The following is a 25,715-nucleotide window of genomic DNA, read 5'->3' on the forward strand; positions in this document are numbered from 1 at the left end:
CTTTTTAATTTTTTAGCTGGCCTTGAAATAAATTTGCATCCAAATATAATATCCCCAAATGTGAAGTCACCAGCAGAATGACTCTGCCCAGTGTTTAAAATGGGGGTTTTCAAGCTTTTTTCAAAACATGGAGCACACATCCTAGAGGGAATGTCTGGTGGATGCCTCTCCTGCCATTCACACGTGTGGATAAATACCACTGCCACTGGTGATCCAATTAGAACCTACTGCTAACTTCAGCAATTGTTTACATGGAACATAAATCACACTAAAGGAAGCTAAAATATATTATCAGCTGGAAATAAGAAGGAACCATGGCACGTGTCCAGCCAGCTCTCTGTAGGCCACCAGCAAGTGCTTCATGGTCTATCTATGGAGACCATAGTTTTGGAAGCTACTGTTTAAAAGCTTGCTGTTGGTTCCTGTCTTTACTTCCCCCTCCCACATGACTCCTCTATTAACATTTCTGCACCTTCATAGTATCAAAAAGAAAGTCATGGTTTTATTGTGCATGTCAACTCAATACAGGGGCTAAAAAACCCACACACATGTATATAATAAAGAACAGCTCATATTATACAGTAAAAAATGCAGCCATATGGAAGGTTTACTGTTCTAAAGGAAAACCATCCACCTATGGTACAATTTGGTGATATAAATGTGTGTGTATATATACAAACCAGCACTTTAAACCACATGCATCCCTGATGCAGCACAGAGGAGAACAGAAGGCCCATAATCTCAAGAAGGGTCCAGAGGGTAGATGTCTCATTTCTTTTCCACGTGACATGAATGAGTCAGCAAAGGCCCTACATAGTAAAAGTGGAGTGTGTCACTCATACGAAGTGTGGGATGAGTTGAAAAACAGGTCCATGTGCCATAATTCTTCTCAGGAAACAGCATAACCAACAGCCCACCAGCCATCCCATATTACCTCTGCTGTTAGTAGTAATAATTGTCAACATGAACTCTATTGTCCTCATGAAAGAACAACCTTGGGGTGACAGCCAGTGTGACAGATGTGCTGCTACTGATTAGTGAAAGGGAACTGGGGGCAGTGAGTAGTTGTAGGTGTCACGCTCAAATGGTTAAGATCCATAGGGCTGGTGCACATGCCTGTATTCCAAGAGGTCTTATTCATTCAGCACCTCTGGACCCAACCAGGAGGAAAGACTACAGCATGGAGGAAAAAAGGTGATGGCTCTTATCAAGTAAAATCTCTCCTTTACATGGGAAAGGGAGAATATGATTCTAAATTCTTACTTTAAAAAAAAAAAAAAAAAAAAACCACTAAACTTGGAATCTGTTTAAACATTCAATAAGCTTCTTCCTGATCAAAACTGCATTTCCCTATAGGAAAAACAACTGTATTTAAAGAAAATATGAAAAACTTCTAATGAGCCTAAGAACTAAGTCTTAGACATTCATTGCCAAAGTGATACTGCAATCTATTCAGAATCGTGAGGGGTTTTTAAAAATAAAATCGTAGTGACTAGCTCCTGCATTTAATGGTGCAGAGTAAGAGGCTATTTCTACCCCGTTTCTGAGGTAATAAGCTGCTTTGTTAAAAACATATTGGTGCAAGTTATTCAGCTGGAAAAAAACACAGTGACGTCATTAATGTGGTGAGAAACTGAACAGTCTGTGGCACACTGAGTTGTAAAAAATATCATAGTTCATCGTGATTTTTTGTTAGATCTTCCCCATAATTGGTAGCTTGGCTGCCAACAAACATGTTCCAGTTCTCTAGAATCTCCTCTTTGGTTAACTTTTGATCCTGGGAGGGAAAAAAAAATTAAGTCTCTATTAGAACATTTTAAATACCAGGTAAAACATCAGTACAGATTTCCGAGATACCCAGTAGGAGAAAATTCTCCAAAGAGGCTGCAGACAGTGGGTGAAATGCTGGCCCCTAGTGGAAGTCAATGGCATAATCCCAGTGATTTCACTAAGGTCTGCATTTCACTCAAAGTATTTCATAATTAACTGATTCCAACACAGAACTTTCAGCAGTAGGAGTGTGCCGCTCGTCTACTTGTGCAACCTCACCTATGTTTTTAACTTTTCCTTTTTGATTATTAATATGGAAAATATTTTGTCTGTTTGGTTTTGGTGATGATAGTCACCTACATTTAATAACTGAAGTGAAAGCCTTCTAAATTCAGCTCTGTATAAGGGAGTCTTGATCTTCCAAACTCCAGCAGTGGAGCATCAGCAGGATTGGAGAGAGGGGAACAATCCTGCTGAGCAATGGCTCCTATCCAGGTGCTGCTGAATTATTTGTCCCCATCGTAGTGGCAGAAGGGATGGGCCAGACCTTAAGCTGCAAATCTGTTTTATTTCTTATAGTCTTCTATTTTTATCTCTCTCCTATTTATCTCTTAGTCCAGTTTAATACATAAATGTCCATGCCCCCTTTCAAAAGAGAAAAATCTATCTTAGAATTTTTGGGTGTAGGGACATAGGTTGGAAAGCTCTCTAACACTAGGACAGCCAATGCGCCTACCTGAGTTCATAGTTATTTTATCAGCTATTTCTTGTGGTTTATAACTTTTATCAACTCAAATTTATTTTGTTGCAGTAAGGCACTAGCAAAACCATTTTTATCGTCTGAAGCTCTACTCAGACTGTACTAATAAGAAAAGTCATTAAGAATAATCTCTTGCTGGCTGACACTAAAGGGAACCAGTTAAACTCTTAATCTAACATTTATGAAATATACCAGAGCAATGAGTACCTTATCTACGTCCGATTCATAGACTAAGTGCCTGGCTTCAGCTTGTGCGTGATCATAGTCTTGTGGGAGAATCCAGTGCCGAATTTCCTCTTTATCCATCTTCCCATCCTTGTTTATATCCCGAAAATCTGAAAACTGCTCACGTTCAGTAATTACCCAGTCAGGTTCGGGTCCACCTTCCTCATGTGCAAACATATCAGCTGGAGGGGAAACAAAGGTTTTAAAGTCCTATTTAGCTTGCAAATTATGCACAAAATGAAGACAGGCTAGATGTAGAAATATCACAGTAATAGCTTGCACAGAGGTATTGTATATCATGTGGGGCAGGGCATAGGTGGAAAAGGAATGGGCACATGGATATACACCTTGCTTTGCTCAAATGGCTTCACCATTGTTAGTTTTAGCCATTCTCAGATCACCCTTTTAGGATCCGAGAGCAATGCCACTTAAGTTAATGGGCAGTCCCAGGTGTAACTGAAAAGCCAATTAGCCCCAAATGTCTTCACCCAGTGATTTTTTTTACCCAGGTTACAAGCATGTGGTGATGTACAGCTCTTTCAGGATCCTCTCTTAATCTGCACTCCCGCTCTTTCAAAATGAGCTCAAATGTACTCGGGAAAGGGGAGAGGACCCACAGCAGCACTGCATCTTGTCCCTGCCAGCAAGTGTCTTTGTCGATAACATCAGAATCCAACCAGAGAGTGGGTGAGGGAATAAAAGGCACAGGGAAACTTAAGGAAACAAATATCTGCTAAGTGGAACTGGATGGCTTTTGTCCTGCTTTTATGGAAGTCTCTGTATGAGAGAAATACAGCTGAGTAGATATGTTCCTTTTTTAACCCTGGACTACTGAACAGACTGCAGCAAACTCCACTGGAAGGTAAGGGGCTGCGCTATACTAGGAAAAGATTAGAAGAGCTGTGATGCAGCATGAGTTGATATACATCAGAGATACCTACTATGCGGAAACCACACCTTATGGACATGATACAGCCCACTCATCGGCGACCTGGGCTAGGGAAACAACTTGTGATAGACAGTGGATGATCAGTTCTGTTGCTCATTGCCCTGGTCCTCCCATCAGGACTTGCACACTAATCAACTCCCCCTCTCAGCGAGGCTCATTCTCTCCCACCCCCCACCTCTACCATTGTCCTGTTTAAAACTGAAACCTATTTTGTGGCCTCTGCTCGCAGCCCAATATGGTTTTGGTTGTCAAGATCGTTCACATGGTTCTAGGTCAGGCTAAGCTTGAGGCCAGCTCCATCCATGGGAGGTGCAGGTGCAACCCTCTTGAGGATTTGGTCCAAAATTAGCAATAAAAACCACATGCATATACTGTACAAGGCTGGATTCTCCACTGCCGTAAGTGGGCGTAGCTCCCATGACATTAGAACTGCGTATGCCCATTTTAGTGGGAATTTGGCCCATTCTGTCTAAGTGTTGTAACACGATTCAGAATTTTTAGTTTCTAAACTTTCTTGGGACCTGATTCAAAGCCTATTGAAGTCAGTGGAGAAGGGCCAGTGCCTTCAGTTGACTTTAGATTGGGCCCTTGATGGGGGAGAAAAACAAGCTGTGCAATGTCTGTGGGGGATTTATTTTTTTATTATTATTAATCTACACAAAGCAAAAATGTGGGTATGACGTACTGTAGCCATTGTTTAGAGCAAAAAAATTGCTGCTCTGTTTAGTCTAATTAAAGCACATATGATAATTTAGGCACACATTTTCCCAACTGTTGAAGAAAACTTGAAGAATGATGCAATGCTACTCTTTATTTTATTTTTTAATAAGAGCAGGCACACAAGAGTTACATTGTTTATTTGAAGCAACTGACACGTCCCGTCAATTTGATTTTATCATCTTTGCCAATGTGAGGTGGTCGTGACAAGAACATTCTATACTCCTATCTATAGAAGACAAGAGGAACCAGCATTCACATGGTAACGAATGTTGACAACTACCTTGTAATTATATGTAGGTAGTGTCACTGAATAAACTTAAATTACTGGGGAAATTATGCTGCTCTGTTATTTCAGTCATACAAAAGCATTCACATCTTAAGACTAAATATAATTTCAAGGAATAGAACCCCCTATGATTAATTAAGGTGTGGATATTGTTCGTGATTGTATGTGATGAAGTGATCTTTACAGTAGCATTAGAAACAAAAAGATTTTATCTGAGTTTGGTCCAATGCTTTTATGGTGCGACTTTCCTGATTAAAAAAATCAATCATAAAGGGGCAGAGTGAGATGCTAGCTTCAGTGTCAGCATGACCTTTCACAAGTGTAGCACACACATCCTGTACTACTGAGCCCCTGTCTTATGCTGCCCCCGTGCCTTCCTGGCTCTGAGAGCAAGAGAGCAGACAAAAACCCAGTGTGCCTGAAGTTTGACCAAAATAACTTGCAGGAACAGATCTGCAGTTTACATTTCCCATTCTGCTCCCTTTGTGCCACTAGAGTGGGGCACGACTAACCTTTAATTCAGGTATTTCACAACTTTTGAGTGCTTGCCTTTGCAAACTTAATATCCTGGTAACAGTTTATTTTTAAGGCAAGTTCTTAAGTTTAAAAAAAGTCAAAATTGAAAAACCAAAAATTCCATCCTGTGGCACCATACTAAACCCCACACATGCATCAGCAGCAGCGTTGAGCTACACCACTGTCCTCCACTTGAGCTAACAGAATAATTGGTAGTAGTGCTGTTAGGCAATTAAAAAAATTAATCATGATTAATCGCACAATTAAAATTTTTGATTAATCGTGTGATTAATCACACTGTTAAAATATAGAATACCTATTTTTATTACAAATATTTGCACTGTAAAAAAACAACAGAAATAGTATTTTTCAATTCACCTCATACAAGTACTGTAATGCAATCTCTATTGTGGAAGTTGAACTTACAAATGTAGAATTATGTACAAAAAAATAACTGCAATCAAAAATAAAACAATGTAAAACTTCAGAGCCTACAAGTCCACTCTCTCCTACTTCTTGTTCAGTCAATCGCTCAGACAAACAAGTTCGGTTACATTTGCAGGAGATAATGCTGCCTGTTTCTTGTTTACAATGTCACCTGAAAGTGAGAACAGGCGTTCGTCTGATGGCACTATTGTAGCCGGTGTCACAAGATATTTATGTGCCAGATGTGCTAAATATTTGTATGTCCCTTCATGCTTTGACCACTATTCCAGAGGACATGTGTCCATGGTGATGATGGGTTCTGCTAGATAATGTTCCGAAGCAGTCCGGACCGACACATGTTCACTTTCATCATCTGAGTCAGATGCCACCAGCAGAAGGTTGATTTTCTTTTGATGGTTGTTTGGGTTCTGTAGTTTCCACATTGGAGTGTTGCTCTTACAAGACTCTAAAAGCATGCTCCAGATCTCGTCCCGCTCAGATTTTGGAAGGCACTTCAGATTCTTAAACCTTGGATCAAGTGCTGTAGCTATCTTTAGAAAGCTCACATTGGTACCTTCTTTGCATCTTGTCAAATTTGCAGTGAAAGTGCTCTTAAAACGAACAACATGTGCTGACTGCTATAACATGAAATATATGGCAGAATGCAGGTAAAACAGAGCAGGAGACACCATTCTCCCCCAAGGAATTCAGTCAAAAATGTAATTAATACTTTTTTTTTTTTTTTTAAAACAAGCGTCATCAGCATGGAAGCATGTCCTCTGGAATGGTGACCGAAGCATGAAGACGCATATGAATCTTTAGCATATCTGGCACGTAAATACCTTGCAATGCCGGCTACAAAAGTGCCATGAGAACGCCTGTTCTCACTTTCTAGTTACATTGTAAATAAGAAGCGGGCAATATTATCTCCCGTAAATGTAAATAAATGTTTTTGTCTTAGTGATTGGCTGAACAAGAAGAAGGACTAAGTGGACTTGTTTTACATTGTTTTGTTTGAGAGTGCAGTTATGTAACAACAATCTACATTTGTAAGTTGCATTTTCAGAATAAAGAGATTGCACTACAGTACTTGTATGAGGTGAATTGAAAAATACTATTTCTTTTGTTTATATTATTTTATTACAAATATTTGCACTGTAAAAATGATAGTGAGCACTATACACTTTGTATTCTGTGTTGTAACTGAAATCTGTATACTTGAAAATGTAGAAAAACATCCACAAATATTTAATACATTTCAATTGCTATTCTATTGCTTAACAGTACAATTAAAACTGCGATTAATTGTAATTTATTTTTTTAATCGCGATTAATCTTTTTGAGTTAATTGCGTGAGTTAACTGAGATTAATCGACAGCCCTAATTGGTAGCAGTAGAAGACTGTTATTTTATATGGACCGGCCACTAGAAAGGATGGACAGGCCCATTTTGTCAGTGGGTTTCACAGCTATTTGCTACACAGCAAAGGAATGATGAGACTCAGACATAAAGGGTTCAATTCTGGGTTCTGTAAGGGAGTGTTCTCTAATGGTTATAGACTATTCTGCCCCAGTCTCTCCCTGTCCTCTTCTGCTCCTACCCTCTCCCCAGCTTCTGCCCCTGTTTCCCTGCTCCTAGGCCCCAACCCCTGCTCCTGGCCTTCCCCAGCTCCTACTCCTGTTCCCCTCCCTGTCTTCTTCCCCATCTCCTTACTCTGCTTCTGCCCCTTACCCAACTCTTGCCAGGACCTCCTACCTCCAACAATCCCTAATCTGTTTGTATCCTCCCCCCTCCAGCTCCTGCTCTCTCTGCCACACACATATATTTTTCCATTCCTGTCTCACTGAGCGTTTTGTTCTTATCCCACCCCTATATCCTGCCCCACCTCTGCTCCTGCTCCAATCCACTTACCTCCCAAATGTCAACCCCTCCCCTACCTATGCACTCTGCCTTCTCCCCTTCGTGGTCCTTCTGCACTCGAGGTAGGCTCCTCCATGCTGCCTGGATTCCATCAGGGGAAGCATTGACATTACAGCAGGAAGCCCTGGCTCTTGGGAGGAGCAACCTATCCCTAGCTCAGCTCCTGCAGCAGAAGGTTGGAGCATGATCACTCACTATGGGGATCGAACCTGAACAGAACTGCGTGAGGATGAAGCATGGTCAGCGCAGATGGAATCTTCAGAGAATTTAGTTGCCAAATGCTAACAAGACCGAGCATTTGAGAACTGTGATTTTTTTCCAGAGATTTGTAATTTGGCCATATTTTCACAGGCGCTGCAAAAGGCACATCCCTGATGAGAGGGTGAACTTTTCCAGCCCTCCCTCACCAAATTTCAAGTCTTCACTTCAAAACATGAAAGGACTAGAGCTTCACAAGGAAACTTGTTAAAAAAAAAATTAACATGGGAGAAAACATTTTTCTCTAACCTTTTTCTTGGAAATGGCTGAACCATTTTACCTGACTTCCCCAGGGGAAATAAAAATGACTTTTAGGCAGACATCGGGCATGGAAAAAAAAATCAGCCCTCACCTTTTAAGTTTGCCAAAGTTATAAGAAACTAAAAACAGAGTCTTATAAAAATGGAAAGCATTAGGCAACCTTTGCTATAGGTGTCACTACATGCCTAAAATTGACAGAAACTTTTTGGTTTTCTTTGTTTAAAATAACTGAGTACGGGCATGGAGGTGCTCTTCCTTGTGATACAAGTGTTGACTTAGATTTGAGACAAGTTGGACTGGTGGAGTAGAGATTTCTAAAGTACTCGTGCTAAATGTTAAGGAAAGTCAACCCCATTCCAGCACTTACCAATGTACTCATCTTGATCCACAAAACCATCCTCGTTTTTGTCTATGTCCTCCAGTGTTTCCTGGAAAACATTTTTTTGTCAAAATGATCAAGAAATTACCGAAAATTCCAATAGCTCTCTTTATTACTAGGTGCCACTTCTCAAAATTATCAAAACTGAAATCCTAAGGGAAATCCTGAGTTATTGTACCATGTTTGGCTTTCCTCACTGCCTTTGGGAAGATTTCACATTTGGGAGATGGCCTGCTCTTCTATTCCTGGTGCACAGAAATCCTGACACTGACCAGCTCCAATGTGAGTTTCGTATTCAAAGGAAGCCCAGATCTCCTGTCAGAGTGAAGAAATTCCATGCATATGAATAGATTTGGCCACTTTGCTGTTAAACTATCTAGGTGGCACCTATCACTCTTGTATCTAGACACTAACTTCAAGTTTTAAGGGCTTGTCTATATACAAACTTGCATCAACACATCTAAATCAGATTTTATTCACAACTTCTGCTATTCCGGTGAAAGTTGGTGCCAGTTTATTCCCCCCCCCTTTTTTTTTTTAAACTCTAGTTAAACTGAAATAGGACTCTTATTTATTAATTTCACTGCACGTCTATGTGTAGACCAGCCCTAAAGAAGTGAATTTCATGAAGCACTTTCCTTTCTGTTCCCGAGTTGGCTACTATTTATGTGCATGCCTGTTTCTAAAATCCTGAACTGAAAGTTTAGGGAAGTGCATCAAGGCTCAGAGGAATAAAAGCAAAGGAATTCAATTGGTTTTACTCTACTTACTAAGATGACAATGTCTTTCATATGCTCAAACTCCTCCGGATGAAGAAAGGCAGTGAACTCCTCACGAGTGGCAGTTGAGTCTCCATCCAGGTCTGCAGTTTTGAATCGCCTTTCATCCCTGGGCAGCATTTTTTTAAAACTGTGTTGATCAGTCGCATCTTGAAATTCTTCTGGATTTTCTAGAAATTAATTAGACAATCTCAGAAGTGTGTGTCTCTGAAAATATTGCTGCATTGGTCTCCATACACTGCAATGATAGTGTATAGAAAAAGCCGCTGAAATATTTAGATCCTGTAGATTCTAAAATTACAATAGTTCATTGTCAGGATGGCTGCTAAAGTGTCAGGATTTCCCTTCTGAAATCTTAAATTCATGGTCAGCCATTAAAGTGTGTTTGTGATCACAGGATTTGTGCTTACGAATGACTGACTCAGTTTAGTAGTAATTGTGGTCTACAGGTGGGCAAGTGGAATTTACCATAAACTAAGAAATTAAGAGTCTCTTAAGGTCCTCAAACAACCACTGTCGTTCAGATCCAGTTTATCTACGTATCTGCTGAGTCTTGTACAGAGTTTTAGACTCTTGCTGTATAGGACTGATGAGGTAGTTAACAGTCTGTATCCCAGTTTGTAGGAGGGAGATGTTTGTTCTGTTTTTTGACACGATCTTGTTGCATAGATTATACAGGATTTAGAGAAGTAGATTCCTCTGTTTAGAAGGATATAGTGCTGCCACCTTTGTCCCTTCCAGCTGAAAGTGCATCTTTATAGTGTTTAGGGCCCAATTCAAATTCCATGGAAGTCATTCTGGGTGGATCTGTTGACCCAGAAGCTTTTATCACTCAGTCTTTATCTCTTAAGTCGGTGTCACATAAGAATCCCCAGTGCAGGTTATTGCAAGCAAGTTTTGATTTGATAATATTTTTCAATTATGGGAATTGATTTCTGCTTACTCTATGCTTATGACTGTGAGAAATCCTTTATGTCTGGGCCAACCAGCTTCGGGACTGCAATAAGCACAAAATTAACCGTGTCCTTGTGTTCCTGCACAAAGAGATTTCTTGCCCAAGTCTGATTGTGTAAGGATTCCACTGATCTTTTTAAGGTTATTAACGACGTGTGAGCAGTTTAGAAAAGCTCATTTATCTTCTTTGGTTTGGTTTGTTTGTTTTTTTAAAAAGAAAAGAATTATCTAATATCTCTAAAAAGAAATCAAAGATTTTATATTGCAAATCTCTGCCATTCAGCATCACAGTGATGAATGCAGTATAAAATGTTTAGCTAGATGAAACTGCTGATTGGCCTGCAAAAAATCCTTACCATCTCCAATTCCTACATCATGAATAAGGCTATGATTTGGTCATGGAGGTCGTGGAATCCATGACTTCCGCAGACCTCCGTGACTTCCGTACGCAGTGGCTGGGAGCTGCAGGGTACCCCTGTGGTAGCTGGGAGCTGCAGGGTACCCCTGCCACCCAGAGTGGCAGGGGCCCCGGAACTCCCCAATGGCTGTGGGGGATCCCCTGCAGCTCCCCAGCTGCCCCATAGGCAGGATTCCTTCCCAGCTTCCAGCCAGTGGGCAGGGGCTGCAGCTCCCAGCCTCAGCAGGGAAGCATGCTGGATCCTCCTTGCTCCCCATTTTGTCATGTATATTTTTAGTAAAATCAGGGACAGGTCACGGCTTCCATTAATTTTTGTTTATTGCCCGTGACCTGTCCATGACTTTTACTAAAAATGTCCATGACAAAATCGTAGCCTCAATCATGAATGATTCACCTGTTCCTTCTCCTGTTCTCCTTTCAGAGCCATCCAATCTTGTTCCCCCATTCATATTTGTTAGGAGTTGTCAGATGTTCTAGTTTTGCTTTTAAGGGAAGTCTCTTGGACCAATTTTTTTAAGCAACGATTCTATGGGTACTTGAATAGAACTTTGTCTTCCCCACAGCTTCTGACTGATGGTTGCTGAGAATGAGTTTGAAAGCACCTGCCTATGTCACCTTTTTTACTCATACGTTTGCTTTCTGTCTCTCAAATCTGGATCTGAGTAGAGTCCTCAAAAATTCAGTGGAAGATTTCAGCCTGAAACTTTCCATTTCTTTCTATTACTGGCAGTTTTTTTCTGGCACAAGGCACAGAGCTCTCATATTCATATTCAGTGAATAGCACATTGGGTTCTACCAATCCTCTCTCCCCTCAGCACAGGACTAGGCGCTACCTGGTAACTGTCAAATTCTCACATTAAAGTAATTTGTGAGTTTTTAGTTTAATGTGAGCTGTAAAAACTGTGTTCCAATATTTAGTATAGTGAAGCAATTTTCACTGTTTAAATCTGATCTGCTCAATTTGTCCAGTTTTAGAAACAACAAAACTGAAGAGAATAGGGAGTTCTGGTTTCAGAAACTGGCAGACTCACTAATGTTTATCTAGCAGCTATCTCTCTCCTAGGTGGAACTTAAAAATTATTTTAGTTTAAAACAATGAGATTTAAACTCAGTGGTATGAAACGAATGAGAATTCTAGAAAAATAGCATCACTAAACTAATTAAAAATCTTGAAAAACAATTTCAAAATGAAGGCCTTTATAGACTCATCTGATTTTTAAATGACTACTTTGGGAAATGGTTTTGTGAATTTTAATTGTGCATTAAAACAAGATTAAGATATATCTGCCGCTCTCCAAAGCCTGGCTCTCACACAGTGAAATGTGTGTGTAGAAAGTCAGCACAAAACTGGGCACATCCCGAGTCTCACTTACGCCCTCAAAATGGGATCAAAGTGGTGCATAAGAATTGTGCTGACCCATGAATTTCATCCAGTCATGTAGAGCAGTGTGAGGTGGCCTTTGAGTCTGTAGGAGGCCTTTTCCTCCAGAATGAAAGTCAGTATGTTAACATATACTTCAATCAATACCTTCCTTCAAGTTCTTTGGGTCTCTCTCTGATTACAACTTGCCCTAATTAAAGAACCTTCAGATGGTCTCCTTTGATCACATCTGAAATCTGTACTTTTTTTTAAAGAAGATGTGCAGTAGAATATTTCAGTTGTATCTCATTTAACCTTGTGTCATCAGTGATGAACTTTTTTTCTTGTATAACCATTTTTAAAACATATGTATGCCATTTTCATTTTAAAACAATTAAATGCAGAGGGGGTTAACTTTTTTCAGAGTGAATTCAGTGCTTATGAAAGAGCTCGGGCTTATGGCCCTGGTGAGAATTGGAGTATCAATAGTAGAAGCACAAGTTTCCTCACCCCACCCAACTACATATCAGCCACATTCTGGAGGGTTCACATCTATCTTGGAGGGAAAAGAGAACCGTAATTCCTTCAGGGCCTGGCTTCAATGGGCTTTGGATCAGGCCCTCAATCCAAAGCCTTGCTGTTGAAATTGCAAACAGAAGTGCTAGTTTCAATGGTGGACACTTGCCCAATAAGAACTGGACCGAGACGCCCTGACCCCAACATATGCCATCCAATTTCTGTATGTGAAACACACTAAAACTCAACTGTTGAACTGTTGCCATATCAAGCACATCAGATTAAATTTCCATGGGGACAGAAGAAAAGAATTGCATCTTTCAAATATATTTTCAAATAAATGTTGCTTTAGGGGTTTTCATTTATAATTGATCATAATCTGTGGCACGTTCTGACAGAATAATTACATTCTATTTAGACCTTACATAAATGTTTAGCATCCAAACCAAAACTTCAGAGAAACAATGCAGCAAATACTTACTAGTCTCTCAACATATTTCTTTTGAAAGAAAGGTTTAAAAACAACAGCACAGTTCCCTTAGTTTACTAATAGGAGCAGAGGCTTTTAACTTAGCTTTGAAATTTTATTCACTTATTCTTCCCCTCCTGAAATCCCTATGCATAGAGGTGACTGTGGTGCAGATTGGCTATATTTTTCAAATGCACAACTGAGGAACTTTTGATCTTTGAACTATGTTAATTTACAATTTCATATGAGACTAGACTCTCCTAAGAGAGTTAGGTCCCTGTGTCCAGGGATTTTGATAGACATGAAATTTCAGTCTCCCTAAGGCTTCTTTGAAAATTCCAGCCTAAAATGTTGCCTTTGGACTAATCTTACCTAGATAATAACCATACGTGGCTTGTTTGTATTCTTCCCAGGATATTTTGTTATCCTTGTTTACGTCATAATCTCTCCAGACTTTAGCCACATTTTCAAAGATGTAGCGTTTCTGCACTCGCTTAATCCAGGTTTTCAATTCCTCTGTTGTGACGTAGCCATCTTTGTTATCGTCTATTCTATCAACAATTTTCCTGCAAAGAGAGACACATCTTTAAGAGCTGGCAAAAAGAAATAAAATGCACATGCCGGTCCAGCTTTGCTAATCTACATGGGATCCTGACTGTGCCTGCCCTCTCTCCACAAAGAGGTACCAGTCAAAGCTGCAGAGAGATGCTCTATCACAAGGCCTGGTCTATGCTTGGGGGGGAGAGGGGGGAAATCGATCTAAGTTACGCAACTTCAGCTACATGAATAACGTAGCTGAAGTCGATGTAATTAGATCGACTTACCATGGTGTCTTCACCGCGGTGAGTCGACTGCTGCTGCTCCCCTGTCAACTCTGCCTGCGCCTCTTGCCGAGCTGGGGTACAGAAGTCGATGGGAGAGCGCTCGGGGAATCAATTTATTGCGTCTAGACTAGACACAATAAATCGATCTGTGCTGGATCGATCGCTGCCCGCTGATCCAGCCAGTAGTGAAGACATACCCTAAGGCTTCATTATATTTACAGAATATACTATAGGGGCATTTGCTAGTACACTGCCATCAATAATTAAAACTGAACTATCATTGTCAAAATTAATGGACACAAGAACACAGGGTGATGTACTGTCATTGATTTTTTTTATTGTCTGATCAGATAGGGGCAAATCTTCTGTTCGGTGATCAGAGAGAGTGGCCATGCTGGGCTCTGAGCTGATGCTCAGGACATATCTTCACCTCAGGCCTGGAGAGTCTGTCATAGAGAGCCTGTCATCTTGTACAATGGAGGCTCTTACAGCCCAAAGCCTAGGGGAGTTTCTGCACTCCTTTGGGTGGTCTCCTTGTAAGAGGGTATAAGGATTGGATGATCTACACAGGGCTTTATGCAGTGCACAGAATATACAACACCTGCACAATCTTGTACCCCACTTTTTTTGGGGGGAAAGAGAGAGGATCTGCACTAACTGTGCTGCCAGGAGACCCTGTGTAGCTGTGGAGGCAGGGGCAGGATTGCCCTTTGCTCATTAATTAATCACATTGAGTAATCTGCAATGGGTCTCCAGTCACTATTGCCCATTGACGTCAAAGCCTGCACCTGAGCGGTGCTGAGAGCCCTCTTTTCCTGAAGTCAGTAGAAGTTCAGGGCCTCAGAAATTCTCAGGAAGCTCTGCACCTTGCAGGATCAGGCCCTAAGCAAAGCTTTATTGTAGTCAAAAGCCAAGCTGCCCTCTTTGCATAGTATGGCAACTCCCTCAACCTTTTAATTTCTCCCAAAATAAATTTTCCACAAGTTATTTTCCTTACAGATAAAAAAAAGGAGATGGTGTTTTATTATTCTATCCACCCAATGGCACGGTAGTGAGCCGTTGGGTTTTTTTGTGCATCTCGCTCACACAAATCCATGCCTTTACATTGCTCTAACCACAGGTTTATTTATAGGGAAGCATTTTCAATATATTTAAATCTCTCTCCATTACACTCAACAGTCTAAAAACACTATGAAACCCCTTCTGTTTATACCTGCAAGGAAAGCACAACTTCAAGTACAAGTAATTTTTTGGTATCAAACCATTCTCTTAAAAAAGTCTTTTTTTTTTTTTTTTTTTTAAGGACTTATCGTTTGTGCTTAAAAAGTACCTTTGATTTTACTGGTTTAATATTTTACTACAGAAAAAACAAAAAAACATTTACTGTCCTATGAAATTTACCACCCCATCTTTCCTTTTTTTAAACTAATTAAACATCAACAGAAACATTTCTAATGCAGAAACAGAGTTTTTTGTAACATTCCTCTGCAGTGGTGGCGATGCAATTATTGCAGCATTTTGCCAGTGAATGAGAATCTAAATGTGAAGGTGATGTGTTTATTTTCACATTCCAAGCTAAAAAAAAATGCAGAAAGCAAACAGTATGAATAATGAATAGTACCTTTACTAAATAAGAAATAACTGTAAAAGCAATGTGTGTTATAAAGAACACTAGGAAGGTCTTTTCCTTTTTTCAAATATTATTTTTAGTGTCCTTAATATTCAAAGTAGGATTCAAAAGATCCAAATTCTGCTCTCAAATTCAGGAGCACAGTTCCCACTAAAGTCAATGGAAGTTGTGTGTGCACTGCTAAGGGCAGAATTGTGCTCTTTGCATCTTGTTCACTAGCTAAAGGTATAGCTACACTACGCAGCTTTTAGCAACATGGCTGTGCCACTACAGCCGTGCCGCTAGAAGCTGCGCAGAGTAGCTGCTGTTTGTCAGCAGGAGAGAGCTCTCCTGCCAACAAAGCGCTGTTCACACCAGTGCTTTTCGTCAGTAAAACTTTTGTCGTTCGGGGGGGGCCTTAACACCCCTGAATGACAAAACTTTTGTCCACGAAGTGCCAGTGTAGACAAAGCCTAAAGAAAATGTGCCCAGGCTCTGATTCAGTAAGCACTTAAGCGTATGCCCTGTCAATCCCTAATCAGGAAAGCAGCAAATTCCATGCTTAAGTTCCATTGCCTTCAAGTTAAAGTTAATTCCCTGATTAACAGCTTTGCTGAATTGAGGGCTCTAAGGAACCTTAAAAAAGAAAAATGCTCTATTAGACATTTATATTAGAATATATTAGAGAATTATCAGTTAATGGCATATTTATGACCAGCAAGAGAAATGTGTTTTCCCAAGGGATATTACACTCTAGTATACCTTAACTTTTTCCCCAGCAGTATTTCATTAAAACCACCTTGAATTAAGCCTAATGATGCTACCTTCTGGCCCAGGAACTAAGTTTACTTTAAACCCCTTTACAATCTTTTCTTTCTCTTTCCAATAGCATTACCTCTGTCCTCCCAGGACCATAACTATTCGCAGGATGGCCACTAAAACCATACAATATAAAGCATATGCCAAAGACCACAGATGCACCAGCAAGATTTGTATGAAAACTATTATTGGTATTAGCATACTTTTAGCACTGATCAATGGAAAGGCGTGCCTCCTGCTCTTGAAATTAGGTTAATTCATAGTCACTGAAGTCTCAGCTGCCAGGTGCAGCCAGATTGGCTTTATTTAATTCAGCCACCACCAAGCAATATGAAAGACCCAACAGAATTATCTAGTCTTCATTGACCCACAATTAGTTCAACTTAAGTGAGCTGGCTGACATTTTGTTCAATGAAGACTAGATGATTCTGTAGGATCTTTTATGGAGAAAGGCAGGAGCGGCGCCAGGGTTTTTGCCACCCTAGGCGGCAGCGCTCCTCCTCTGAGCATTCGGCAGCGGGGGTCCTTCCGCTCCGCGTCTTTGGGGCACTTCAGCATCTTTGGGGCACTTCGGCGGTGGGTCCCAAAGCGAGTGAAGGACCCGCTGCCGAATTTCCGCCAAAGACCCGGAGCGGAAGGACCCCCACCGCCAAATTTACGCTGAGGACAGCAAAATGCTGCCCCCCCAAATCCTGCTGCCCTAGGTGACCGCCTAGGGTCGCCTAGTGCAAGTGCCAGCCCTGGAGAAAGGGATGGGTGAGTCTGCCTCCGTAACTGCTCCTTCCACCTAGGGCAGAAAATTGCTCTCCATCGAAAGCAGTGTTCTTTTCTGAGCTACTTTAGTTCAATCCAAGTATGGGTTTTACTTAATTTTCAGCAATGATGTGTTTGATCTGCTATCATCATTGGATTTGTAGCACATTACATCTTTCCAGATCTCATTACAGACACAGGGTACAGACACATGCAGAGTCTGTCTTCTGCATTCATAACCAAGACTTTTCTGAAGGGGGAAAAAAGAAGTGCTGCTAAATTTCACCTGAGAAATAAAAAAAGAACGTGCTACCTGATTGGCCAGGCTTTTTCTTTTTGTATGTACCCCTCAGTGAATCTCCCCTGAAAGTCTGACACCACAATGGGACATATTCATCAATGGAGTTGTCCCACAATGAATTTAACCTAAGTGAGTTGGCTGACATTTCGGTCTATTGTTAAATGCTAAAAGTAACTGAAATGTTTCTGCCAGAGGCCTAGGAAATATTTTACCCTACTGTTATTTTTAACACTTCCTCAGTATCTCCAGAACTGGTCAGAGCCAAGAGCTGTGCTGCTTGTAGTCAGCACTGTTTATTTTTCCCTCAAGTGCATTCTTCTATTTTTCTAGCTTAATTGCATCTCTGCCATGATCTATATGACTTATGTCTGTTTCCCACTAAAATGTGGGTGGGTAAAAAACAAAGTCTTATGTCTTTTTAAGGATGATGTGGCAAGAGAGCAATAGCCTTCTGACTGCTTTGCAATGCAGCTAAAATTCATTCTTCAATCACAAAAGTTGTAGTGTCCCCATTTAAAGTGGCTAATTCTTTAACAAAGTGAAAATTCAGAGACGGTTTCACAGCCACAAGGCTACAGAACCAAAACTAAGCAATACTCGTTAAGCTGACCCCACAAGCCCATAAAACTAAAAACCTCCTTCTCTCAAGGCTAAAGGGCTTGCTGCACCAAACCTCATATAGTCCCAGCAACTTCAGTGGGACTATGTTCAATATAAGCACTTAAGGGAACATCCTGCCCCCAGCTCTCTAACAGTGAAATCAGTTCAGTTCTGTTGCACAAAGGGAGGGCAAATCTGGAGGGACACACAGAGGGTGCTCAGAACCTGCAGGTGCAGAACCGTGCACTACATATGGTAGCGGGGAGATTTGGAGATGAAACAAGGATGGGCCAGACAACTCACAGCTACAACGTGAGTTGGAAGGGGAGGGATTCTGAACCTCAGCCTTTTGTGCTTATGCCTGGTTGCCAGATTGGGTGCCACTGCTGGCTTCTGGACTGGGTCTGATGCACAGCAGCAAGATTTGCCACATTGGGCCCATGTATGGTGCCAGAAACTCAGCAAGCATCTTGCTACCAATAAACAACAGACCTGAATGTCGTATTAAACTAGGATCAGACTGCACAGGAGCTTTATCACGGGCCTGGCCTGGAAGGCCTACATGACTCTACAGCTTTTATGTCTGTTTTTTTTTCTTCAGGAAAATTTCTCTTCGCTAGTAGATGAGCCTAAGTTTAGAGTATATCAGTCAACTCTCTTTTGCGTGACAGCAACAGCAGAACATGGCTTTCTTAGGCCATGTCTACAATACGGGCACTACAGCAGCATAGTTGCAGTGCAGCAGATATGCTGCTGTAGTGCCATAGTGTAGACGCATCCTACAGTGACAGAAGGAGTTTTTCTGTCACTGTAGTTAATCCCCCTCCCAAGGCATAGCTAGGTCAATGGAAGAATTCTTCCATCAAGATCATGCTGTCTACACCAGAGGTTAGGTTGGCTTAACTATGGCACTCAGTGTTGTGAATTTCTCACACCTCTGAGTGCCAGAACTGTGTCCATCTAACTTTTAAGTGTAGACCAGGCCTAAGTGTTTCATTATAAGTCAGTGGTATACAACGGACTTTGTTATGTTTATACCCATCTCATTTGTGTGAGAATTACTTATTAAAGAAGCTGCACTCAGTTTGCTTAGAGTTGGGTCATGAATATTCTTATGCTGAATTAAAAGTATTTCCCAGACAATGGCTTTAAAAATAATGTTTTTAATTAAATCTGTCCTCCTCCTTAAAGCCAACAGCTTGCTGAAAAGTGATACCATTTGTGACCAAAGCTGCTTGGGATCCTAGCACTAAAAAGCATACGGTACTTTTTGTCCTGATTTAATAAGCATCTTTTTAATATTTAAAGTTCCTCTTCTGCTGCAAAAGTTATTTTAATCAAAAGTGTGAAAAGCAGCAAAAGGCCTAAAAATGCCCAATCGAGTTAGAAGCTTTATTTGCACAGTTTGTGTCCTGTGATGTGTTTTCTACTCTGAGACTGTTCAAAATGCTGGTAAGCATAATCCTGGGGGAATTCTGTGCCCAAAAATGAAAAATTCTGCGCACAATATTTTAAAATTCTGCAAAATTCTACACATTTTATTTGTCAAAATAATGCAATATAATCATGCAAGTTCCAATTATTTTGGTAAATTATTTAAACTACAGTACAATGGAAGAAGAATGGGAATGGGGAGCACTGGAGGAAATCCCCAAGCCCCCTTTGTCTAATAGTAATGTAGCTAGGTTTGACCTTTATTTCTAGTTGTTAGTCAACAAATATATGCAGCCATATGCTCAGTGTTACATCATAGGCAACTGAAGAGCAAGTGAGGGCTGGGGAATCAAACTCACAATTTATATTGGCTACTGAACATCTCCAGAAAGGTAAGTACCAAACAGCTCATGGAGCACATTTTGATAGGAATTTTTTTCAGTCCAAAAATTTAGACCAGTTCTAATGCACCATGAGCATTTATAAGGCCATCCTGTCCTTTATGCCACTCTGGCAACATAAAGGAGCCTTAAAACTTTTACACCTGTTTTATACTTCTGGGGGAATTCATAAAGACATTGGGAGCAATACACTAAGCAGGCAGGCTGCTGCATTCTGTTCTGCCCCACGCCTACCTCCTCAGAAACACCCCAAAGCCTTGCCTCTCCACGCCAAGCATGCCGCAACAACAAGCAAGAGGGACAGAGTGTCTCTCTCCCTTTCACACGCACGACTGCCCAGCTACCTCCCCCCATCCCAGTGGTGATTTACGTCTTTACCGGCTGCTCCGGGTGCCCAAACCAACCAGCCTGCGCTGCCAGTGAGGGGCACGTGACCGATCTTGTGAGCTTCCCTTTGCTTCCCCACCAGAAGTCATTTTTCTGCGAGGAAGCAAAGATATCTGCAGGGAACATGAATTCTGCGCATACGCAGTGACACAGAATTCCCCCAGGAGTATAAGCAAAACCACTTCAGGATTCTTTTAAGAAACATAGAATAAACCCATTTCTCAGAAATGCCAGATCAGTCCAAATGTTCCCTTAACTATGTGACACACGTTAATTATATTAAAGACTATTCTGTACTGAATTAGAGGGCACCGTATTCCGCACAACCCATCAATCAAAAAGCAAAACTATGCCTCTCTAATTATAGCTGAAGTTGGAGCCCTAGAGATTAGCTTACATTCCATTTCTCCTTTATGCATATTACTCTCATATAGAGTGATGCAAACACATATGAGAATTTCCTGTGAATTCTCCCATCATGGGGAAAAAGAGTTTGAACCCCACAAAAGGGGGCCAGGAGTCCATCTACCAAACCTCCATCTACCCAAAGCGAACTGGGGGCAAGCGGCAGTTAGTCTGTCGGCAGATGAGTTGGGGAGAGACTTGTTTTGATAGCAAAAATGCAGTAGATGTTTTCTTTATCAGGGAGTACCCAAATTCTGCTTGGACAGGAAGTCACAAACCATCCTGCCCCAGAGCAGTCTGAAATTTGAGATACCAAGGCTGACTTTTTTTCTTTAAATATACAGACTCATGGATGCTGTCAAAGAAAGGCAGGTGCAGGATCAAGTTACAGTAATGGTTAACGATCAACAATGCTAGGAAAATCAAAGAGCAATGGGTGTGTCGGATTCTGAAAATGAGAACAGTAGAGATTTGAAAAGGCATTGCAACGCCATCCATTTTAAAGAAACCAAAATGTACATAACTAGGGAGGAAAAGGTGGAGAAAGGAAAAAATGGTTCAAACATATCTGTATTAAGTATCCCTGTATTTCCATATTTAATTCGTGGATGTTTAAACTGTTGAACCTCCTCTTTCGAGGCTGCACTCAGTTCTGGATCGAGCTTTCAAAACCCAGGCAGTATGGACAGTAGGAGACAGGAGAAGCATGTTGGAAGCTGTCCTACCTTAGGTGATATTTAGTCACTGAGCAACACTCCAGTACACTTTCTTGTTCCTCAGATCTGTGTCCAAGGGGACAAACGAAGGGAGAGGTGTAATATCCTAACTGAAGCTCAGTTTAAAATGGCCATAATATGATCCATATGTGCCAGAGACAAGGTCCTGAGCTTAGTGCTGTGCTAGCTTTTTATTGGTCATAAGTGAATATGACTCAGAGTTGGGAATGGAATCCTGTATAGGACCAGAAGAACTGAAAGAGTGCCTGCTGCCCTGCATCCCAGTATCGTTTGGTGATGCTGAACTTCATCGAGTGTAATCTAGAAAGTATGTGAGGCAGGGCCTTCTTCATCTGGGGAACCACACCTCTGGAATTCATAGATTCCAAGGCCAGGAGGGACCTTTGTGATCATCTAGTCTGATCTCGTGTATAACACAGACCATAAACTCCTAGTGCAGATCTTTTAGAAAAATCTCCAAACTTGATTTTAAAATTGCCAGTGATGGAGAATCCACCATGACCATTGATAAATTATCCCCTCAATCTTCACCACAATGCATTGGCAGTATTTCTGTGAGAGAGTCTGAAGATTTCTGTGTATCCTGTTTAGTATGCTATTTATTGTAGAGTTGGTTTAGTGTGTTTTATCCATGTGTCTGTCTGTATCTCCTCTACATGATTCATGGGGTGAAAACTGAAATAACTGAAAATTAAATTTCACTTTGTGCTGATTTAGAATATTAAATAAAATTTACTGCATACTATTTATATATAATTACATGGAGCTCCTGCTTCCTTCCATGGAAAAAGTAGTAAAGGCTTGTCTGCACAAGAAAGCTGCACCAGCTATACCTGTACTGCTATTCCCATATGGAAGGTGAATAACTATACTGGTGTAAGGCATCAATATATAACTTAATACCAATAATTATACTGGTATAACTTTCAAGTGTAGCCCAGACCTAAAAGTGATTCCAGTTTAAACTAAGAAAGCCTAAGATGTTAGTATATTATATGTGAATCCGAGAGACAGTTTGCTTTTTTATGTTGGGAGTGCTGAGTTTGCTAATTCCAGGCCTTTGAATAGTTTGGACAAGTTGCCCGTTTATGCTAATTATGTTTTAAATATTTTTGTTACAGCACCTATTACTATTTTTACGTGTATTTCAGTATCACTCAATAGGATCACAGACCCACTGTGCTTAGTACTATACGAGACAGTCCTTACTCCAAAGAGCTTACACTCACCTCTGAAATAAGATGCAATGAGTAAGGATAACAAACAATGCAAGGGAAGGGAGAAGGCAGGCTGAGGCTAATGGTAATGCAGTCATATGGTTCTACAGGATACCTCGGGGCACAACTTGCGGCTTACAAATAATATGAAAATATTCTTCCTTTACTAAATCAATAAAACCAGCTCTCTTCAACTGCCATTAAACCTACCCATCCTGTAGATGTCACAACAGAAGTGGGTCTTAAGGAGGGATCAGAAGGATGAGAGGGTGATAGACTAGATCAGGGAGGATGTCCCAAGAATAAGGGGCAACGTGGGAGAAAGAACAGGCACAATGTGGGAGAGGTGAACAAAGCTACCATAGTTAGCAAGGGGAGAGGGCAACATTATAAGTAAAGCTGTGAGTCTGTCACGGAAGTCATGGATTCCATGACTTTCTGGGATCTCCATAACTTCTGCAGCAGCCGGTGCGACTGACCCCAGAGCCACCCGAGCAGCTCAGGCAGCTCCCAGGCCAGCCGCCCTGGCCGCTGCTGGGGAAAACCTGGCCTCCCAGCCACCAGCGGTGGTCTCGGGCTGTGCTTCACCCCCCGCCCCCAGCACCAGTGGCTGTCCCAGGCTGTGTGCTGCTGCCTCCCCAAGCACCAGCAGAAGTCCCAGGCTGCACACCGCCGCCGCCTCCTCCCCCACCCCCGAGGACCAGCAGCACCCCCAGGCCACCCCCTGCCCCAGAGCACCGGCGGCACCCCCAGTGCCCCCTTTCCAGAGCACCCAAGATTTAGTCAGGCATATATAGTACAAGTCATGGACAGGTCAGGGGCCGTGAATTTTTGTTTACTGCCTGTGACCTGTCCATGACTTTTACTAAAAATACCCATGACTAAATCTTAGCCCTAATTGTAAGTCATGAAGAGGCAAGTTGTAAAGGGTAGCAAAAGTGAGGACAGGAAGCTTAGATGTGTGATGCTGTGACAGTTAGCAGAGAGATGCTAAGTGAGGCCTGACAGGATAAGAGCAATAGACCAGCAGGGTGACTTTAACAGCTGCATTTTAAATGGACTGGACAAGGCTGAACAGGTGCAGAGGGAGTTGCAAGCAATGCACTCAGGTGATGGGAGAAGGAATGCTTGAATATTATAGTCTATCCAGTGCTTGGTACAGTGCTGCATATAGCTATCCTCAACTGGAGGAAGAGGATCTTCAGTGCAAGGCCAGAGAAGTTGGAAGAGAGAAAGAGAAAAGATAATTTAAACAGAGGGAGTGAAACTAAGCCTTGAGTTTTCAGCATTTACTTGTAAAATCAATTTAGGCTGTGGGAGGAGAGGTGGTGGTCAAACAAATGTCACCCTGTAAAGTTCAATTTTGCCAGGCAACTTTTCCCACAAGTCCCTGCCCTCTGAGTGGATGGATAGTGCTCTGAAGTGACTAGAGCCACTGGAGATCGGCTTGAGAAAGCCCTGTCACTCAGCTGGGAGTCTGCAAACCTCCCCAGAGATCTCTTGGTATGGAGAAATTTGCAAGCTCTGCATAATGCCTGCAGCACTTGAGTTAATTCTCACTCCTGACCACTGCCACACAACCCTTCACGCCTGGCCTTAGCTCAGGTTTCCGTTACAAAAACACAAAGAGAAAATAAGATTGAAACTTTTGTCTCTGAGGCTTCTTCCCGGCTCTTTTTCTGCTGAAATAAATGCTGTCCCTACTATGCAGTGATGCAACGGGACCTCCCCTCTGCCACGTTATCAGCGCTTGATGGGGCGGGGGACACGCCTCCCCTGTCCTCTCTCTCCCTGTTGCAGTAAGTGAGGTTCCGAGGCTTGGAAAGTCTATATTTCCTTACACTAGGGGCTGTTGCAACATGGGTGTAAGCCACAGAAATCAAGGGCATTTCCCTCTCCAGTAAAAGCTCGTGTAGTTTCAAGAGCTCGCGCTCAGCCAGCCTACAATTACAGAAGCACTTTCAGGTTCTTGCTGGTGCAACGCCCTATTATCATTTCGATACACGCATTTCACTTCCACTTGTTTAAAAAAAGTTATGCATTAAACTACTGCGGCGGCAGGGTCCCTGTAATGCATCTCCTTGGAGAGGCCGTTCCCTTCCACTCCTAGGAGCCCATCTTACCCTAGTTTCTCTTTGCTTTCTTCTGGAGTAAGCTGATCGAAAGTCTTGGCTTCCTCCTTGCCCAGAAAAGCCTCATGGTCATACTGGAAGCTTTGGTTATCTTCGTGCAGCTGATCGCTGAGCTGAGGGTCTGGATGAACGACCCTCTCCTTTCTGAGAGTGGGTTTGCTGAGTGACCCTCCTGTGCAAAGCAGCAGCACGAAACAGCAGGCAGCCTGGAAGCCCATTCTCTGATCCGCCACAGCCCGGGGAAAAGAAAGGGAGAGAAAGTGCTATATGAGTTTGCTACAAATAAGGAATCAGGGGAGAAGAAATGTCAACTTATGACACATGGATCAAGTCATCCAACGTGCTGCATCACCTCCAAAAGCACCCGCACGCGTGGGACCTCTAGCACCCGTCCCTACATGCAGCAGCTGAGCCTGGTACCTTTCAGCTCCCAAGCACACACACTCCCACTCCCCGCATCTGGACAGACGGCGAGCGTGGAGCTGTACTTCACCACCAGCACCCCTTGCCACATACCAGCTGTTGCTCAGAGTCTATCGCCCAGGCAGCCCTAGGAATGCAGCTGCAAATTGCAAATGACCCACTGCGGGCTGGGATCACAAACTCCTCAGCCTTCCTCCCCAACCAGTCACGTGAGAGGTTGCAAGGAAAGGTTGCTCTGTCACCAGACGGTACAGCGCTTGCTATTGGGCAGGGGAGGCTGTGTGCCTGCTGGAGGGGGCTGGATCGCCACGTTTGCAGGGCGGCTCGGGTTTCCCCACTGAGGCGGCAAAGAGCGCCGGATTTGAGTTGCAGGGTGTAAGGTTTCCGTTGTGGGAGTTCCCGGCTCCAGCCTAGGAACAGCTCAGTTGCTCTGCATAAAACAGAGGAAGTTTAACACCCGGGGGCTTTTGAAACTTGTTCTCACTCACCAAACACTCTAAAGTTTGCAGCCACACAGTGACACCCGAGAGCGAACGAGGGGTCCTGCAAACCCGCTGGATTGTTGTGTGACCCTGGCAAGCTGCCAAAGATGAGAGCTAATTGCAGATCCTCCCGGACTGCAACAGGAACCTTCTCTGCCACTCGTACCGCAACAGCCCGTCATACCACAAATCTCGTCAATCTACAGGGCGATCCCTCAGGTGGGA

At 42.2% G+C, this 25,715-nt stretch overlaps 1 protein-coding gene across 2 annotated transcripts; it reads right to left on the bottom strand.

Annotated features, from left to right (window-relative positions):
- Nucleotides 1-482: 482 nt before the first annotated feature.
- On the bottom strand, nucleotides 483-25,210 carry RCN1 (reticulocalbin 1). Of its 2 annotated transcripts, none has more exons than XM_054028543.1 (7): nucleotides 25,102-25,210; nucleotides 24,577-24,806; nucleotides 13,339-13,532; nucleotides 9,241-9,419; nucleotides 8,459-8,519; nucleotides 2,738-2,937; nucleotides 483-1,777 (listed from the first exon to the last, which is right to left on the bottom strand). In XM_054028543.1, exons 2-7 carry the CDS (start codon nucleotides 24,801-24,803, stop codon nucleotides 1,670-1,672), a joined length of 969 nt encoding a protein of 322 aa, XP_053884518.1. In that variant the 5' UTR covers nucleotides 24,804-24,806; nucleotides 25,102-25,210; the 3' UTR covers nucleotides 483-1,669. The 2 variants fall into 2 exon arrangements, with proteins under 2 accessions (XP_053884518.1, XP_053884519.1); XM_054028544.1 differs by lacking the exon at nucleotides 25,102-25,210 and adding an exon at nucleotides 25,006-25,087.
- Nucleotides 25,211-25,715: the final 505 nt, after the last annotated feature.

Source organism: Malaclemys terrapin, chromosome 4, assembly GCF_027887155.1.
Source record: "Malaclemys terrapin pileata isolate rMalTer1 chromosome 4, rMalTer1.hap1, whole genome shotgun sequence".
Lineage (NCBI taxonomy): Eukaryota > Metazoa > Chordata > Testudines > Emydidae > Malaclemys > Malaclemys terrapin.